Below are 19,121 nucleotides of genomic sequence, written 5' to 3'. Positions count from 1 at the left end.
AGCTGAATGGTGTAGCGCTAAACATTATCGTGCCTCCTGGCCCCTCCTCACCGTTTTGTTGCCTCACTTTAGTCTGCCGCCTTTTCACGCTTCTCACCCTCCACATCGCCTGCTGAAAATGGTGGAAGAGAGCAACGCGCTTTACACGAGCCTCTCTTCCACCTGTCAATCAAGCCAGGAAGCCAATCCTCTTTCTCCTTGTTTTAAAGGTCTTGCAATGCCCACTATTTTTTTCTTTTAAAAATTCATAATTCTCTGTTTAAACACCTATGCATCTAATCATAGATGCATAGTGCTTTTTGAATACCACCCCTTATGGAATTACGAGTCTTGATACCTGATTTGGGGGGGGGGGGGGGGCTTTAGAGAGGCAGACCTTATGTAACAACTTTGGGAAAATTTATTTTATTTCTGGCATCACCTGCATGCTTCACTGCCTATTCGTTGCTTGGGGAAGTTAGACCTTTTTAAAAAGACATTCCTGTCCCCAGGGACAAGGGAGAGGGAGGCAGGTGCGAGGGCAGGATGAAGCAGATGCCTTTAGCGCGTTTGAGCCTCCATACCTTCCCTCTGCGCTGGTTGCCTGCTGGTTGCTCTCCTGTAGCTGGCGCTAAATAATCTCCCGTCATCTGTCCCAGAACTGAACCTGGGACCATATAAATACAAAGCATGTAAAGAAGAAGAGTTGGTTTTTATACCCTGCTTTTCTCTACCCAAAGCAGCTTACAATCGCCTTCTCTGCCTCTCCTTACAACAGGCACTTTGTGAAGGAGAGCATTCTGAGAGAACTGTGCCTGGCCCAGGATCACCCTGCAGGCTTCATGTGGAGGAGGGGGGCTCAACCCCAGTTCTCCAGATTAGAGTCTGCCACTCTTAACCACTACACCACACCAACTCTGTCCCTGCTCTATCCCTCAGCCACAGCTGAACTGAGTTGAAGTATGTGTTTTCTGTATTAGTCTATGCATATTATAACACTGACAGCCCATATATATATATATATATATATATATATATATATATATATATATAGAGAGAGAGAGAGAGAGAGAGAGAGAGAGAGAGAGAGATAGAGATATATAGAGATATATAGAGATATATAGAGATATATAGAGATATAGATAGATAGATAGATAGATAGATAGATAGATATAGATATATATAGATAGATATAGATATAGATATATAGATATATATATATATAGATAAATAGATAAATAGATAAATAGATAAATAGATAAATAGATAAATAGATAAATAGATAAATAAACAAACACACATTGTAAGAAAAGTAAGGGACAAACTTCAGGGTTAATGAAGTTAACCTGGACAGAACTGCCTAAAGACAAAAACAGTACAAGCATGAAGGAGTAGATACAGAGCAAGTAAATGGGCAGTTCTAGAACTCCCTCCTAGAATAACTGTGTGGGGAAATTTCCTCTTTCTTTTTGCAAACCCCACCCCCAAAGCCATTGACTCACCCCTTAGTTCTAACGCTCCAATAAAGTTTAGGTACACGTAACAGCATTTGTTAATCTTTATCCTTGGTTACCTGGCCTCTTCCTTCCTCCTTCCTTCCCTCCTCCCCCTTTCTTCACCCACTACAGAAATAGGAGTTTGGGGGGCATCTTTTTTTGCTTGTTAAGTCTGCAGGACACGATGTATTTGTGGGCACTGAACAGTGACAGAATGACACAATTCCCTTGAGTAATCTGCAACTGCAAGGTACAGGATTCCAGAACTGAACTCCACCACCATCAACCACCTAGATTGTTTTTAGGAGGGGAGAACGACCTGTTACATGTACATGCCCTTTCCTCTAAGGGCTTAAACCAGCTGGGGGAGGGCAAGAAACTATTTTTAACTGGGGGAAATGGCATGGGAGGGGATCTCCCTTCTGTTACTCAAACCCTAATCCAGACTTTCTCAACCAGGGTTTTGTGAAACCCTGGGGTTTCTGGCATTCCTAGAAGGGTTTCCTGAGTTCGTGGGAGCTAATTTTAAATTTAAAAAAAAATTGTTGAACATTTATTAAACACCTCCCCTTCCTAAAATCACCAATGATGGGCTTGGAGGGGGTGGGAAGGAGAGGGGCCCCAGCGAGCATGTTCACAGCTATGCTTCCCAACCATATTCTGCATGATCACGCCATTTCTGGGGTTTCTCGAAGCTTGAAGAGTGTTTCAGGGGGTTCTCAACAGTAAAAAAAGTTGAGAAAGGCTGTCCTAAATTCTATGATACACACCAGGCTCTAAAGCAGGGGTAGTCAAATTGCGGCCCTGCAGATGTCCATGGACTACAATTCCCATGAGGCCCTGCCAGCGAATGCTGGCAGGGGCTCATGGGAATTGTAGTCCATGGACATCTGGAGGGCCGCAGTTTGACTACCCTGCTCTAAAGACAGAACATTGCCTGGGGTATCAGCTCTGGAAACCACGTATTAGATGCAGTGTGGCCTTTATCGCCTGCCTTTCTTTTCAGACACTGCTCGATACACATTTGATTCCAAAGTGATCTCCGATCCAGGCACTGACTAGGCCCAGCCCTGCTTAGCTTCAGCATCTTTGTTAGTATATTTATTCAGTGCCTTCCGACCATACACAGGGACCTGCCGAGGCAGGCCACTGCAGGCAGACAAGGGCACGGTAACACTGTCCCCGAGAGCATTATGCCAAACCAGCAGGAATGCAAGGAATTTTAAACTCCCTCAATTATACAACTGCAAACACATTTAAAAGCTCTGTGGGTAAAAGAAATCTCCAGCAGCTCTGCAAATGTGGACAAAAAGCTTTCCATTAACTCTAAAAAAAAAAAAACCCTCTTCTTCCACAAAGGAAAAAGTCACTTTTTCCTGCCTTCATTCGGTCCCAGGCTCAAGAACCTCTGTCTTTACATGGCAAAGAGCCCGGGGAATAAAAGGGCTGAATATACATCCCGCGCGCCACTAAATAGGAGAAAATCTTCTCAGTGCTCCCACAGAAACCCAATATCAGATATGGCTCACCACCTTACACCCGAAACTTGATCTAAAGTTCACTACCGCTTCAGTTCCCACTTGAAAGGAATTCCCCCAGATTTATCCTGGGAAACTTAGAGCTCATAGAGGCGACTCAGATGTAAATATTGGTTTTTCCACAGAAGTCTCTTTTTGCCTGCAGGAACGTGCCACTGCTGAACAGACCAGCCTCTGTAGGCCACAAGCCAAACGGAATTCCTTGGAACAGCAAAAAGAACAGTCACTTGAACAAGGAACCGAAACCAAACCTGGCAGTGACTAAAAGGACCTTGGTCTGCAAATGGTATTTCCTTGAGACCACTCTGTCACCCCTATTCCACCCTTCCACCACCCATGCACAGGGTTCCCCGGAAAAAGAGAATGACTGTCTATCAACCCAACTGAAGTCAGCAGTATGGATACAGCCAAACAATTTTCACACAGTCTGCAATAGCCAGAACAAGGCAGGGATTGTGGAAATGTTGGGGGCTACAATTAACTGTTAAAACAGAGCCTACCCAAGTGGCCCATACATTTGTTTAAAATAATAATTCTATCTTACAGCCTTGCTGAAAAGCCCTGAGGGTCAGTGCTTGCCTCTTCCTTCTCAGGATGCTGTTCCACAGCAGCAGGGCCACAAAGGAAGAAGCTTGGCTATTAAGGGGTCAATAGGACAGTTAAAAAGGTAAACGTATCCCAAGCACCGGGTCATGTCTGACCCTTGGGGTGACGCCCTCTAGCGTTTTCATGGTAGACTCAATACGGGGTGGTTTGCCAGTGCCTTCCCCAGTCATTACCGTTTACCCCCCAGCAAGCTGGGTACTCATTTTACGGACCTCAGAAGGATGGAAGGCTGAGTCAACCTCGAGCCGGCTGCTGGGACTGAACTCCCAGCCTCATGGGCAGAGCTTTCAGAGTGCATGTCTGCTGCCTTACCACTCTGCACCACAAGAGGCTCTAATAGGACAGTTAGCAGGCTCCTAATGGCCCCACAAGATCATATTGGGAGAGATGGTCCTTTAACAATATGGGTCATTAATGGCTTTAAAAGTGAGCAACAGCACCTCAAATCAGACCTGGAAACAGATAAGCAACCAGTCAAGAGATCTTAGGACCAATGTAATGTGGTCCTAACAAGCAGAGCCTAATATCAAACAGGCAACTACCTTTTGCTGCTGAAGAACTTTCTGTATTGTCTGCAAGGGCAGCCCTGCACAGAGTGCATTACAGTAACCTAGCCTCAAGCTTACTACAGCATGGATCAGCAGTCAGATTATGTCTGGAAGTTGACCTCATTTCTGCAAACCAAATGTAACTGGATCAAAAAAGCATATTTGGGGGGGGGGTTGCTACTGCTTTAACCTGATTTCCTAATATGATTCCTGGATCTGAAAGAACTCCCAAACTTTTAACTGAATTTACCATATCAACCCTGAAGAGAACTATCCTGTTCAATGCAGTCAGTTTACCAATCTGTGTCACCTATACCTGACCTGGATTCCATTTCTTCTCCCTCAGCCACCTTAGTACAACATTCAGGCACTGGCTCAGCACAGAGATGGCCACTCCTCATGATTTAATCAAGGTGATACACAGCTGGATGCCATCAGGAGGGCTTTTCCCCACAAGTAATAGGGATGTACTGTAATAAAACAATTCTGAGAGATGCTCTGGTCAAGGGATAGGGATTGTGGATTGTACCACTCTTCTAGTGCCTGTAGCTGTAAGTATGCCCTTGCTATGTAAGTTTTGCATTGTTTAACCTGCCATGTGCTTTGCTGCAGCTCTGTGTCAGACTTTTGCTATTCAAATCTGATTGCATGTGTTATTAGATGGCCCATCCTGTTGATAGTATTGACTTACACTGTGTAGATGAACTCTAATTAATGTAAATAAGTAAGAATTTAACATTGTGGGGGAGACCTTGGAGTTCTATAGATCTAATACTTCCATCTTTTTGTTGTTAATTGTGAAGTTGTGTCCGACCCATTGTGATCCCATGGACAATGATCCTCCAGGCCTTCTTGTCCTCTACCATTCCCCGGAGTCCATTTAAGCTCGCACTGACTGCTTCAGTGACTCCATCCAGCCACCTCATTCTCTGTCGTCCCCTTCTTCTTTTGCCCTCAATCGCTCCCAGCATTAGGCTCTTCTCCAGGGAGTCCTTCCATCTCATGAGGTGGCCAAAGTATTTGGGTTTCATCTTCAGGATCTGGCCTTCTAAGGAGCAGTCAGGGCTGATCTCTTCTAGGACTGACTGGTTTGTTCGCCTTGCAGTCCAAAGGACTTGCAAGAGTCTTCTCCAGCACCAGAGTTCAAAAGCCTCAATTCTTTGACGCTTGGCCTTCCTTATGGTCCAACTTTCGCAGCCATACATTGCAACTGGGAATACCATAGCCTTGACTAAACACACTTTTGTTAGCAGGGTGATGTCTCAGCTTTTTAGGATGCTGTCTAGATTTGCCATAGCTTTCCTCCACTACCACTTTTCAAATATAGCCTTTCATCATGAACCTAAACAGTTCTGCTCCCCTTAGACATTTTAGGCATTTCATAGTATCATAGAATAATAGAGTTGGAAGGGACCTCAGAGTCATGGGCCATCTAGTCCAACCCCCTGCACTATGCAGGACAATCACAACCCTACTGCTCATCCACTGTAAATTTTGGTAACATGGAATAGTCCACACTTTTAGTTTGGCAAAATATATATATATCAGCAACAATAGCAAGAACAAATGCTCATTATCCATTCAATCCAGTGCCATTAAAGCAATCTCTGCCCCCTACACCTGGCCTACAACTTGAACAAAAAGGACTAAGTGCAGATGCATATAATTCTATATAATATGGTTTAAGAGTATATCACTGCTTTTTCCCCCTCCAGGACATGATGTTCAATGAAATCATCTGGAGATTAACCAAAACTATTCTTAGCTCCACTTTTTAAAGTGCAAATAAACATACTCGTGGTGGTAAACAAAACCTAGGAAAGTGAAAAGGAAGACTCTGTAACGTTCTGATGCAAGAACTGGCAGCTTAAAATAAGAAATGGATGAACTGAGGTGCCAAGTCTCTTTAAACACCAAGAAAAAGTTCAAAGGTTATAAGCAGAACATACATCCCACTGTTGTCCATATTATGAACCAGCAAGGTGCCACCACTGTTAGGAAGAGCTCACGTTTCTCCCAGGAGCCAAATTTTATAGTCGTTAGGAGATGGGAAATCCAGGTTTGAATCCCTGCTCTGCCATGGAAGCTACCTGGGTGACTTTGGGCCAATTGTACACTCTCAGGTTAAGCTACCTCACAGGGTTGTTGTGAGTATAAAATGGAGAACAGATAATGAAGGAAGCTACTTTGAGTCCCTGTTGGGGAGAAAGGTGGTGTGTAAAAGGAATAGAAAAACAATAACAGTATCTTTGCAACAGACCAACTGTATTGCCTACATAAGATTCCATTCACCCTATGGAATGTCAATAAAGGTAATGAATGAATGCCTACATAAGATTCAATCCTTGGTGTCTCCTGTTTAAAAGGCTGCAGGCAACACAACACACTGCCTTGAAAACTCTGGGGAACTGCTGCCAACTGCAACTGAAACAATACCTAGGGTTGAAGAAACCGAAATAGTTCAGCCCACCAAGGACCCAGCACCTCTGTTTTCTGTGATTTTAAAAGCAGACTGAAAAGCAAAATGAATCAAACAAATCAAAGGCTTTCCCATCTCTAAAACTTTGCACTGGAAAGAAGTTGTACCACTCACCGCCATCATGTCACATCAGTTAAAGGCACAGGGGCTCTTGCAAGAGACAGCAACCCTGTTCCCTGCCTCGCCAACTGAAACCAAACATAACCATATATTGTTCTTTCTCCCAGCCCTCTGCCATGCTAAAGTGAGGTCAGACTCCAAGGAAGCATTTGAGTCACCAATATTAGACAGTCAAATGTCTTGCTAAGTCATCACACAAAGGTCTCGCCAACTCCACCCTACACAGACAACCCGAGGGCAGAGACTTTCTGTAGAAGTTTGTCATCGGTCTTAAGTGATGCATGCATGGAAGGAAAAGGAGTGGCCTAATGCAAACATAACACACAGTCTCATGTACGTTAGCTTCACTTTTAGAATACATAAGATCTCCAGCATACTTGCACAGTATAAATTAGCTTACCTGTCATGCTCAGAAGTCACAGGTAGCCCCAGGATAAATCTCTCTGCTGGGTTGCTTTTAATGCTTTGCCCTCAATTCAATAAGAGTCTCTGGGCCAGCTGCTTTTCTGGAAGCTCGGATTATCTTAAATCCATCTGGCAATGGATCAGAGAAGGGCTTTTATTGTTACAGCACTGTACTTTCTCTTAGCATTGTTATCGTCAGCTGCATGGATGGGATTCCCCTTTTATCTCTAGGCATTCAGTCAAGTCCCATCCCCACTACGGGCCCCTTTTTGGGTTTTCTCTTGCTCTGCCTCCGTGCAGCTGTCGTGCAGAACCAAAATGCAGGCTGCAGAAATACCTTACAACAATGTCCAAAAGAATCAAAAGAAAACGTTTTTCCAAAGTGGTACAAGGGTAATGCCACTGGCTCACCACCTTCCAGGCTTTCAACTTTAATGCTGAGCTATCCAGCGCAGCATGTCGGACTTGCATTGGTCGAAGGCCACTGGCCGTGTACAGGATTTTGAGCCACTCTTGGGCTAGCTCAAATTCAAACCAAGTTCAAACAGATATTAATTAATTGCATTTAGAAAATGTCAGTCTACCTACCCTTACTGTCACACTCAGAACCTAGATCTAATAATAGGCCTGGGACCCTTACCTTGGGACGAATAAGAAAGCCTCTGATTGCTTGCGGCCAGACTTTTCTTCAACACCAGTGAACCTACAGCTAACTCTCCCACGCTCTGCACACACCTCCAAAACTGTGGCTTACACCTTGCGCTGGGTTCTAATGCTTTCGATGGCCCCAACCCTAATCTTCGTTGCACCCCCTCCATACAATCATAGAACAGGCGCCCACCCCAACTCTCAGCCTCATATTTTGTCCCTGCAGCCAGGAATAGTCAACCTGTGGTCCTCCAGATGTCCATGGACTACAATCCCCATGAGCCCCTGCCAGCATTTGCTGGCAGGGGCCCATGGGAATTGTAGTCCATGAACATCTGGAGGACCACAGGTTGACTACCCCTGCCTGCAGCGACAAAATCACTGAAATTCAGCCAGCTCCCTCCCCGCTTCCAGGCTCCTGGGCCGGGGGAATAGGGGCTGTAATGGCTACTCATCTTCCCCATGCACCCCCACAAGCACTTGGGCCTGGCTTGTCGGAAGAAAGACGATCCGAGAGCATTCCCCACTGGCACGCCCGCATGTCCCTTTCCCTCCTGGCGGAGCCCTGAGCAGTTGTTGTGATGTGCATTACCTTCAGCCCGCGGGGTGAGGAGCTAGATGCCTTCGGGTCTGCGTCTCAGCTGCAAACTGGCCAACAATACGGGGCAAGCCAGGAGCCTGCCAACTTTTCTGCCCGCTTTCCCCCCAGCCCCTTCCTTCACCCGGTCCTGCGCCCACTCCTCTCTTGCCCTCACACACCTGGCGGGAGCCGGCGCCCGAGTGCCCCGCTGAATGAAGCCGCGCGCGAGGCGGCCTCAGGCCCAACAAGTCCCGGCAGCCCCTCCGCGGCCGCCCAGGAATGTGAGCCGGGTGGATTCCATTCAGAAGAGAAAGGCAGCCTGGTGGGCGGGAAAGGCGGGACAAAAGGCACCAGGCGAAAGGGAGGCAGAGCAGCGACCAAGCCAAGCTCCTCTGGGCCCCCGCGCACGCCCACCTGTTCTCCTCCGCAGGCCCAGCCACGGAGACGGCGGCAGTATTTGCTTGGAAGGGCTGCCAGTCTCGGCGGCGCCCGAGGGGCCTGTGGCAGTGTCACTCATCAAGCAGAGTCCTCTGTGAGATTGCAGGGGGCCTGAAGAAGCACCTCGTTTGACGGCGCGGTCCAGCAGCCGACTTTGGCTCTCAGCAGAAGGCTCTTCCTGGCTGGTGATGATGAGGGATGCCCGTCTCCAGGTGGGGCCTGGGGATCCCCTGGTTTTACAGCTGGTCTTCAGTGACACAGATCAGTTCCCCTGGAGAAAATGGATGCTTTGGAGGGGGGATGCCATTGTGTTATCTGCCACTGAGGTTCCCTCCCCCCCCCCCCATTCCACCCAATCTCAGCCCCATCCTCAAAGTCTCCAGGTATATCCCAGCCCAGAATTGGCAATCTGATTGGAAACAAATGTTCCATAATTACTAGGGAGGTATAAAGTGTTGCAGACATGTTGGTAGATAGTCAAAATAAGTAAAACCTGGACACAGACGGGGCATGATGGGGAAATCTAGTCATTAGGTGTCAAAAGTACAAGTGAGCATCTGGATGCCCCCCATATTCTGCCTTCCTTACAAATGTTCTTTTGGAAACCATGTTGCCTCCTGACTAGGGATGCCAGCCAACTGGTAGGACCCCCTCAGAATTATAGCTCATCGCTGGACTATGGATATCCAGTCTCCTAGAGAAGAATGTTTTGGAAGGTGGATGCTATGACATCATATCACACTGAGGTCCCTGTCGTCCCCAGGCTCCGTCCTCAAATATCACAGAGTATCCCTACTCACCCATCCCCACCAGGGGCCAGGGAGAACCTGTCAGCCCTACTTCTGACAGGCAAGCAGGGCAAGCCACAAGACTAGTTTTCAATATTAAATTTATGCACAAGGAGAAGCAACAGCAGCACCACAAGTTCCAGACAGGATTGTCCAAATAGACTCTTTGGCTTATAACCCCCATCCACTGCTAGAAATTAAAGCATCAAGGGAGAAGCAGGCCTGTAAGTAATGCTCTCTACACATACACAGAAAGCTGCTGTTTGCCACACCCCTGGCCCCATTCCCCTAGTTTTAAATACTGCACAAATTCAACAGGTGCATCTTTCATTGATATGAAGACACCGTACCCAGGGACACTTCACTTTCCAGTTGCTATACAGCTGCTAAGGGCAGGACAATATTTATACTCCAGAGTTACTCAGTGATCAGGGAAGAACGTTCTGTACATGCTCAAAAGAAAGTTCAGAATATATTTGCAAGACAAAAGAGACAAGCAGGGCAGAAGATAACACAGAAGCAGGTTGTCTTTGCCTTGAAAGAACACTTGTTAGCTTACTCTAGTCCAGGGGTAGTCAAACTGCGGCCCTCCAGATGTCCATGGACTACAATTCCCATGGGCCCCTGCCAGCATTGGCAGGGGCTCATGGGAATTGTAGTCCATGGACATCTGGAGGGCCGCAGTTTGACTACCCCTGCTCTAGTCCATCCCATAAAAGGTAATGTTTCAATGAAAATCCCACAGAGAAATTGACATGGACAGACATGACAATTATTGTTCTAGGACTGTAATCCTAAACCTGTATCAGAATAGCCCCACTGAACTCAGTTGGATCCACAAGGTCCTTAGGTATAATGCTCTATTGTTTTGCTGAACAAAAGGAGAGAAAGGCAGACAGACGTCTATGATATCCCCAGGCTGTGCCTCCTCCCCTAAATAATCCAGATGCTGGTCTTTTATTTCATCTGTAATCTTGCCGCATCCCTCAAAACCCTCATGGGAAATCCATATATATCCCTAGCTCTTAGACTGAGAGCTCCTATTATTATTCCAATTCATGCTTGACTTTGAGCTGTGTTCCCTGGGTACTGACTTGCTTGCCAAACCCAGGCCTGCTCCACATACTTTGCCCTTGAATTATTGTCCGATATCTCTGTCTGGCAGCATTGCCAGCTGCTGGAAGAAAAATATTGTCCCCCTGCCCACCCTGTTAATTATTGCCCCTCCCCCATGCATTTTCAAGTACCAGAACAGCCATTTTGATACTTGAAAAGGCACGGTGGGGGGGGGGGGGATACAAGATTGCCTGAGGCACTCACAATGCAAGCTCTCACAGCATTTGTAAATGCATAATGGGTTGAACCCATGGCTGTCGTAACATGTAGTTTGGCCCTAATTGAGCCACATCGGCTTGCCTAAGAACACCTCTAATCAGTCCATAACTGGGTTATGAGTTGAGGACTTCCTAACTCATGGTTAACCCACTCTGTAGCTAGCTAGGGAAGTATCTTAAAGTGTGGGGAAAGCCTTGAATGAGAAAACATTATTTTTATTCAGATAATCTTGCTTAACACACCTGCTTTTCCTAATTCTACAGTTTCACGGTGTGATTTTCCTTTACGCTTCCTTTGCTGAAGAAAGGTGACTTTCAAGTCAATAGCAAAGTGTCCTCCTAGGAGCAGGTTGCATTCCAATTACAAGTGGAACGAAAAATATTCTCCCCCAGGTTTCTGAATGTTGTCATTTTTGAGCACAGATCTGCATCCTGACTTTCTTTTGAGTAGATACAGACATCCTACATGCACAGGTGACAGAATGCTGCTTGTTTTCCCTAATAAAGGTAAAGGTATCGCCTGTGCAAGCACCGAGTCATGTCTGACCCTTGGGGTGATGCCCTCTAACGTTTTCATGGCAGACTCAATACGGGGTGGTTTGCCAGTGCCTTCCCCAGTCATTACCATTTTACCCCCTAGCAGCAAGCTGGGTACTCATTTTACCGACCTCGGAAGGATGGAAGGCTGAGTCAACCTTGAGCCGGCTGCTGGGATTGAACTCCCAGCCTCATGGGCAAAGCTTTCAGACGGCTGCCTTACCACTCTGCACCACAAGAGGCTCTGTTTTCCCTAATAGCTCCCAGCTAAACCTTCTGCAAGAAATGGGCAATGCTCATACTCTGGCAGTCAGGCCTTGGGTGGTAGACCCTGTCTTCCCTACTGAGCCCCCTCATCTGAAACGGCTACTCGCAAGCAACAGCGGACCACTTAATATCAAACAGGGATGAATGGGTTGTGCACGGAGGCATCCGAATCAGCCATTCCAGGCCAACACAGCCAGCGCCGCTCCGCACCACACCATGGGGGGGGGGGGAGAGGGGAGGCACAGGCACCAGTGCGTAACTTGGCGTGCGCACACAGGCACCGAGTTACGCACCCGCACCTCCCTTCCCCTCCCCCTTCCCCGTGGTGCGGTGCTGGCTGTGTCAGCCTGGAATGGCCAATTTGGACACTGCCACACACAACCCTAGCAACCCTGCAATGGCCCTAGTTGCTGTCCCTGTCTCCACTCGGGCCATATTGCTACAAATTTAACACCAACCATACCAGTAGGGGCTGATTTACCCTGCTCATCCTAAATGTGATGTACAAAGCCATCCATCGACAGTGTCCCTCTGTTGTCTACACAGGACAAGCAGGTTGTCAGCATTTCACATGCATAACCTCAAGGCCTTTACAGACCTGTACGAAAGGCTGCATCACAACTTGGACAGCTTAATTAAAATGTCATGGACAAACCACAGTTAACTGCCCTGTTTTCAGGCCACCTCCTTCCCTTTTCTTTCCCAGTAATCAGGATTCTAGAGCACAATTTAATTTTGGTTATGAATTTTGGTGTGGCGAAGCCTTTCTCAAATAATTTTACCATTGAGAAACCCATGAAATATTCTTCAGTCTATGAGAAACTCTAGAAGTGGCACAATCATGCAGAATATGGTTGGGAAGCATAGCTGTGTGCCCTTCCCACTCCCACCAGGCCCATCAATGTCCATGGGGGGGGGGGGGGTCAGCATGACCCTATATGGTCATATCACTCAATAAACAAATTTTTAAAAATATATTAAAAATTAATTAACTCCCATCCATTTGGGAAACATTTCCAGGGCTGTCAAGAAACCCCAGGGTTTCACGAAACCATAGTTGAGAAAACCTGAGTTAGAAAGTCATATGAAGACATGGGGAGACACAGTGTTGAATCCCACTCTGCAATGGAAGATCCCTGGGTCAATTTGGACCAGTCACACAAGCTCAGCCTAACCTACCTCATGAGGTTGTTGTTGTTAGGATACAAAAGAGGAGGGGACGAACCATGCCGTAAGCTACTTTGGGTCCCCATCTGGGAGAAATGAACGATATAAATAAACTTAATTCTAATCTGTTAAGATGCCCATATTCAGACATTGTGAAAGAATGGAGTTAGTTGAAGACTCCTACTTTCAGTCTCGACACACCAAATAAAGTTAGACAGAACATGTGAGCCTGCTGTACAACCAGGACTGTGACCATCACAGACAAACTGCTTGTGTGCAGCATCAGAAATGAGATTGTGCCTTGTCTAACCTCTGGCACATTTTTAGATATACTGAAATCTGAACTAAGAACCTCTTGCCTCATAGTTCAGTTGCTTAACTAGCATCATACCTGCATGTTCAGTTAGGGATATACCACATTGCTTCCATGGTTTGCAATGCAGTTATGTTCTCCCAGGTTGGAGAATGATTTGGTTATTGTTGAACAATGAGAGTTCCAGGATCCTGTTATCATAAAGCTCTATTAAAAAAAAAAAAAACTAAAGAGGGACACATCCAATTTTGTTTGTATGCTCATAGGAAGTTTGCAGGAACTAAACTTTATGTCTATATTTACTAGTAGCGTAGCCATTGTTCATTGTGTTACAAGCTAAAATACAAATTGTAATAGCAATAGACAAACAAGTAAAAAAGAAACATCAAAGATAACTACATAAAAGAAATAATGTGGATCCTCATAAAAGCAATCATAAACAACTAAATGGAATCGTAAAACATCTACAGAAAAAACAAATATATATTATATTAGATTTATGACTTAATTGCTTCCATCTACCATATTAGGTCAGCACAAATTGGGCTTCCATGTTGCTTCTACTAAACTTGAATGTTACCAAACAGCGTTGGAGAAGATAATGGTTTCCATCTACTAAGGTCATTGTGAATCTTAAACTTGATTATTTTTAACTTTTAAAGCTCTTTTCTCTCTGGTGTAAAACAATGCATACATTCAGTTTTATTGGCCGCCACATCTTCATGGGGCACCTCCTGCCCTTTGGAGGATTAACTGAATCCAAGGACCAAAATTCCAATTAGTACATCTCAGTCTGTATCCTGTCTAAGGAAATGCTTGCTATTACTGCAGCTGGGTCTGAGAGGACTACAATGAGTGTAATATGCACAGAAGCACTTTCCTTTCCCATCCTAAGAGACTGGTCACCCAACACTGCAGGCCCTCAGTATTGTATGGTAAAGGGGAAGCTGGGAGTCCTGACCCTCTCAGCGGGCAATCTCCTGTAAAGGTCAGTGGTGGTGGCGGCACATTACCCTAGAGAAAGAGAAAAGCCCCTCCAGCAGTTGGCAACCCTCTGGAGTGGACAGGGCGGAATTGGATCTGCAGGCAAAAGCAGACCTGTTCTGCCACAAGATGTGTGAAAGGTTGTGAGAGGATGGAGAGGTTTCAGCAACAGCAATGCGACTGGGAAATCCCCCCATCCGGCCCAGCAGCATCTAAAATGGAACCTGAACCTTCCAGCTTGATGCTGCTTGTCTTTGCTAGTGGCCACTGTGACGGAGGATCACACCTGGGAGAAGAAAAAAATGCTGTCAAGTTGCCACTATCTCATGGTGACCCCTTCCACTGGTACTCCAGGCATGAGATGAGCAGAGGTGGTTTGCCATTGCCTTCCCACACGTGGCAACCCCAGTTTTCCTTGGAGATCTTCCATCCGAGTACTGGCCATGAATAACCCTGCTTAGCTCTCAAGCTCTGACAAGATGGAGCTGAACTGGGATAATTGGGCTGCAAATATGCTGCTTGCTATGAAAGTCACTGGCAATGCCCTCCTAAACTAAGTGGCACACTTCTAAATCTGTTGACTTAAAGAGAAGGCTGTAACTCTGTTTAGGGTGGCACATTAAGGGACATTGGGAAGATTAGCAGAAGAAGAAGAGTTGGTTTTATATTCTGCTTTTCTGCACCCAAGGGCATTTCAAAGCAACTTGCAATCACCTTTTCTTCCTCCCTACCACAGAAGAAGAAGAAGAAGAAGAAGAAGAAGAAGAAGAAGAAGAAGAAGAAGAAGAAGAAAGAAGAAGAAAGAAGAAGAAGAAAGAAGAAGAGTTGGTTCTTATATGCCAGTTTTCCCTACTCAAAGGAGGCTCAAAGCGGCTTACAGTTGCCTTCCCATTCCTCTCCCCACAACAGATACCCTGTGGGGTGGGTGAGGCTGAGAGAGCCCTGATATTACTGCTCGGTCAGAACAGTTTTATCAGTGCTGTGGCGAGCCCAAGGTCACCCAGCTGGTTACATGTGGGGGAGTGCAGAATCGAACCTGGCATGCCAGATTAAAAGTCCGCACTCCTAACCACTACACCAAACTGGCTTTCCAAAAGGCACCTTGTAAGACGGATGAGTCTGAGAGAGTTCTGAGGAAACTGTGATTGGTCCAAGGTCACCCAGTAGGTTTCATATGGAGAAGTGGGGAATCAAATCCAGTTCTTCAGATTAGGGTCTGCTGCTCTTAACCACTATACCATACTGATTCTCAGGGTGTGATTGCTTGAAAATACTTGACCACCACAACAGATCCATCATCAGCCAAGGAAGGAGCCCCTCTACTTATGATCAAAATTAGGAACTCCTCTCGCACAGATGTCTTCAATTCTTTATATACTTACTGACATGATTACAAACAAACAAATCCTAAATGTGCACACCAACAGTATTGCACTTCTCAAACACCAACAAGTTTGCTGTGATGTGCAAATAAAAGTAGGGAAAAGATTTTGAGACATCCCAGGAGACTGTGAAATGTCCATTTTTTGCAAAGTCGGAGAGAACTGTTCCCTATGCAGCATTAACACAGGAAATTATAGAGGAGCTTACGGTAAATTATCAAATAAGAAGAGATTGTCTGCTTTCTCAGTATGCTGTCAGTTGTTTTGTGTGTTTTTTTTCTCCTTCTCCTAGAAGTACTTCTATTTCTGGCAGCAGGAACATGTGAAAAATCACGATCTTTGCTGAATCTCTGAAAGTTTAAATGAGGTTCTTATAATAAACGGTCATTCATTAGACTTTCCAAGAAATGACATTTCCAGTATCACACTGTAAATTGCACAGACTGGATCAAGAAATATGCCTTAGGGTCCACCTTGGGGTCATGGCCTAACTATGCATTTATGCAAACAGTGCTGATGCAATAGCATTTTATACATGGTAACCAGGCATGTCTTTACTGTTAAACAACCAACCCCCATCCTGCAATAGAGCATTTCTTCTTATTTCAAAAAGCTCTAATGCGTAACATTAATTTTCTTAAACCTGGGGGCATGCATGCAAAGAAACATTGCTAAGACTGACCCCAATATAGGTAATTACAAAAGGGAACATCTCTGAGACATCTGCTATAGTCTTTTCTTTTCAATTTAATTGTAGAAATATTAGTGCAGGCAATTAGGGGCAACAAAGAAATGAAGAGGACAGATAGAGGAATACAAGAAAGCGCACTCAAAACCTTTATGCTTTTCATACAAAACCTGGGGGTATGTCTAAATTAGCTGGTGTTCATGCAATTTGTACCTGGAAATATTGTGGAATGGCTTGTGCAGCCCATGGTTCATTATGCAGTCTGTTCCATGCTCCACTTCCAAGTTTCTTAGCATGAAAGTTAGCCCATCATCAAAGAGGCACCAGCCTTCCTGCGGTATCCATTGTTTTATGTCTGGAAATAACTGAAGAGACAATACCTTCATTAAGCCTCTTGGGAGGTGGTGGGTTCTCCATCTTTGGAAATTTTTAAACAGAGGCTGGATAGCCATCTGACGGAGAGGCTGATTCTGTGAAGGCAAAGGGGTGGCAGGTTACAATAGATGAGCGATTGGGATGTGAATGTCCTGCATAGTGCAGGAGGTTGGACTAGATCAGTGGTCCCCAACCTGCGGGCCGCGGCCCGTTGCCGGGCCGCGAAGGCCATGGCACGGGGCTGCGGCTCCCTCTCCCCGCCCCCGCAGTAAAAAACTTCCCAGGCTGCAAACTTGCGGCCCGGGAAGCTTCTTACTGCGGGAGGGCGGGGAGAGGGAATCAGGGCTGGGCCGTGCCCGTGCGGGCCGCACCCGCGGGTGCAGCCCGATGCGCGGGCGCGGCCCGCGGGTGCAGCCCGATGTGCGGGCACGGCCCGCGGGCGCGACTCAATCCGATGCCCGGGCGCGGCCCCCCGGGCGCGGCCCAGTGTGTGGGCGCGACCCACGGGCGCGGCCCGGTGTGTGGGCGTGGCCCGCGCGGGCCGATGCCTTGCCGGTCCCCAGCCACAGAAAGGTTGGGACCACTGGACTAGATGACCCATTCCAACTCTATTATTCCAACTCTATTATTCTATGATTCTAAGCCCACTGCCCAGTCTCTTGATCATCAGAGAATTCCTTTTGAAGAAGAGTCGTTTTTTATACCCCAGTTTTCACTACCCAAAGGAGTCTCAAAGCAGCTTACAATCATCTTCCCTTCCTCTCCCCACAACAGAAGTAGGTGGGGCTGAGAATACTCTGACACAACGGCTCTGTGAGAACAGCTCTAACAGGACTGTGACCAGCCCAAGGTCACCCAGTTGGCTGCATGTGGAATGGGTAATCAAACCTTGCTGACTCTCCTATTAGTCAGTTTTATATGCTGCCCTTTACTTCTTTTTCCTTGTTTTTTTCTCTCTTTGTAATTGTGCTTTTCTGGGCTTCTGACTTCACTTTGTAATAATGTTCTCTCCTGTTGAAAGCACCATATGTTGGCTATATGTATATATGCACGTTCATATCTGTCTGTTGGCACTTCATGCATTGAATCATAGAGTCATAGCGTTGGAAGGGGCTATACAGGCTACCTAGTCCAACCCCTTGCTCAACGCAGGATCAGCCCAAAGCATCCTAAAGCATCCAAGAAAAGTGTGTATCCAACCTTTGCTTGAAGACTTCCAGTGAGGGGGAGCTCACCACCTCCTTAGGCAGCCTATTCCACTGCTAAACTACTCTGGAAAAATTTTTTCCTGATATCTAGCCTATATCGTTGTACTTGTAGTTTAAACCCATTACTGTGCGTCCTCTCCTCTGCAGCCAACAGAAACAGGATCCTGCCCTCCTCCAAATGCCAACCTTTCAAATACTTAAAGAGGGCTATCATGTCCCCTCTCAACCTCCTTTTCTCCAGGCTGAACATTCCCAAGTCCCTGAACCTATCTTCATAGGGCTTGGTCCCTTGGCCCTAGATCATCTTCGGCGCCCTCCTCTGTACCCTTTCAATTTGAACCCAAGTCTTCTTCCTTGCTTTCCCCCTAATTGAAACAGAAAGCGTTCTGCACTTGATTGGAGAAGCTCAGAGGGGGGAAGGGGAAGGGGAGGGGAGGGGGGAGAGGGAGGGGTGATTGAAGTCCAACCAGCATTAAAGGAGTGTGATTTATTTCTTTTGATTGCCTGTGCAGAAGCCAAATGCAGCAGGAGTCTACTCATCTCTTTCTTTCCTTTCCCTAACGAGCTGCAGGGGGGAGGAAAGTCGAGCTGAGCCAGCAGCAGCCTCACAGAAAGAGGCAAATCTCTGTTGAGAGAGGTGTGGGATTCTGGAGCACAGTCACTTTAAAATAGATTCCAAAAGGAGAGCAAAAATAAGTCTTGGGAGGAAGGTCTTGCGACCGGGAACCAGGAAGTCTTTGAACTGACGCTCTGGCCAGTCAGGGAAGACAGCTTTGCTACGAGGCATGGGGCAGGAAGTTAATTCACAAAAAAGGGAACTCTATACACTTACTGATGGCGATTTTTCAAATATCGAGGCTTATATCCACTCCTGGATATCACGGGGAAAAGGTCACTGCAGATCAATCATGCATGTTAAAGTGCCCAAAAGCAAAATGGATATAAAATTCAATGTAAGGAGGGATTTATTCGAGCTGGGAGTGAATGAAAAGCCCCATGCAGACTACACCCTAGTCTGCTCTTGTGCTTTTCATAGCAATTTGATCCACTGCTGAGATCCCCAACCTTTCTGAGTCTGTGGACACCTTTGGAATTCTGACAGAGGGTGGTGGCTGCAACTACAAAATAGCTGCCACAGGAAGCAAAGCCACACAGAGAGGAAGTCCAAGCTAGGGTTGAGCAGTTTGGCACAGTTCGGCCACGTCAGTGGCTGATCTGCACCAAAGCGCTCAACCCTAGTC

At 46.4% G+C, this 19,121-nt stretch overlaps 1 protein-coding gene across 8 annotated transcripts in view; it reads right to left on the bottom strand.

Moving 5' to 3' along the window:
- CARD10 (caspase recruitment domain family member 10) overlaps positions 1–16,729 on the bottom strand; it is a 55,654-nt gene extending 38,925 nt beyond the window's left edge. For 2 of the 8 annotated variants that reach the window (XM_077339566.1, XM_077339573.1), the window contains exon 1: positions 16,678–16,729. In XM_077339566.1, the coding sequence (XP_077195681.1) occupies positions 16,678–16,714 (37 nt within the window). In that variant the 5' untranslated portion in view covers positions 16,715–16,729. Of the gene's footprint in view, positions 1–563; positions 647–6,760; positions 6,957–7,166; positions 7,301–7,811; positions 7,995–8,411; positions 8,788–16,677 lie in introns of those variants that run through there. The other 6 variants (XM_077339570.1, XM_077339567.1, XM_077339568.1 and 3 more) reach the window with 6 other exon arrangements.
- Positions 16,730–19,121: the final 2,392 nt, after the last annotated feature.

This window comes from Paroedura picta, chromosome 5, assembly GCF_049243985.1.
Source record: "Paroedura picta isolate Pp20150507F chromosome 5, Ppicta_v3.0, whole genome shotgun sequence".
Classification (NCBI taxonomy): domain Eukaryota; kingdom Metazoa; phylum Chordata; class Lepidosauria; order Squamata; family Gekkonidae; genus Paroedura; species Paroedura picta.
This window is presented reverse-complemented; position numbering and strand designations above follow the sequence as displayed.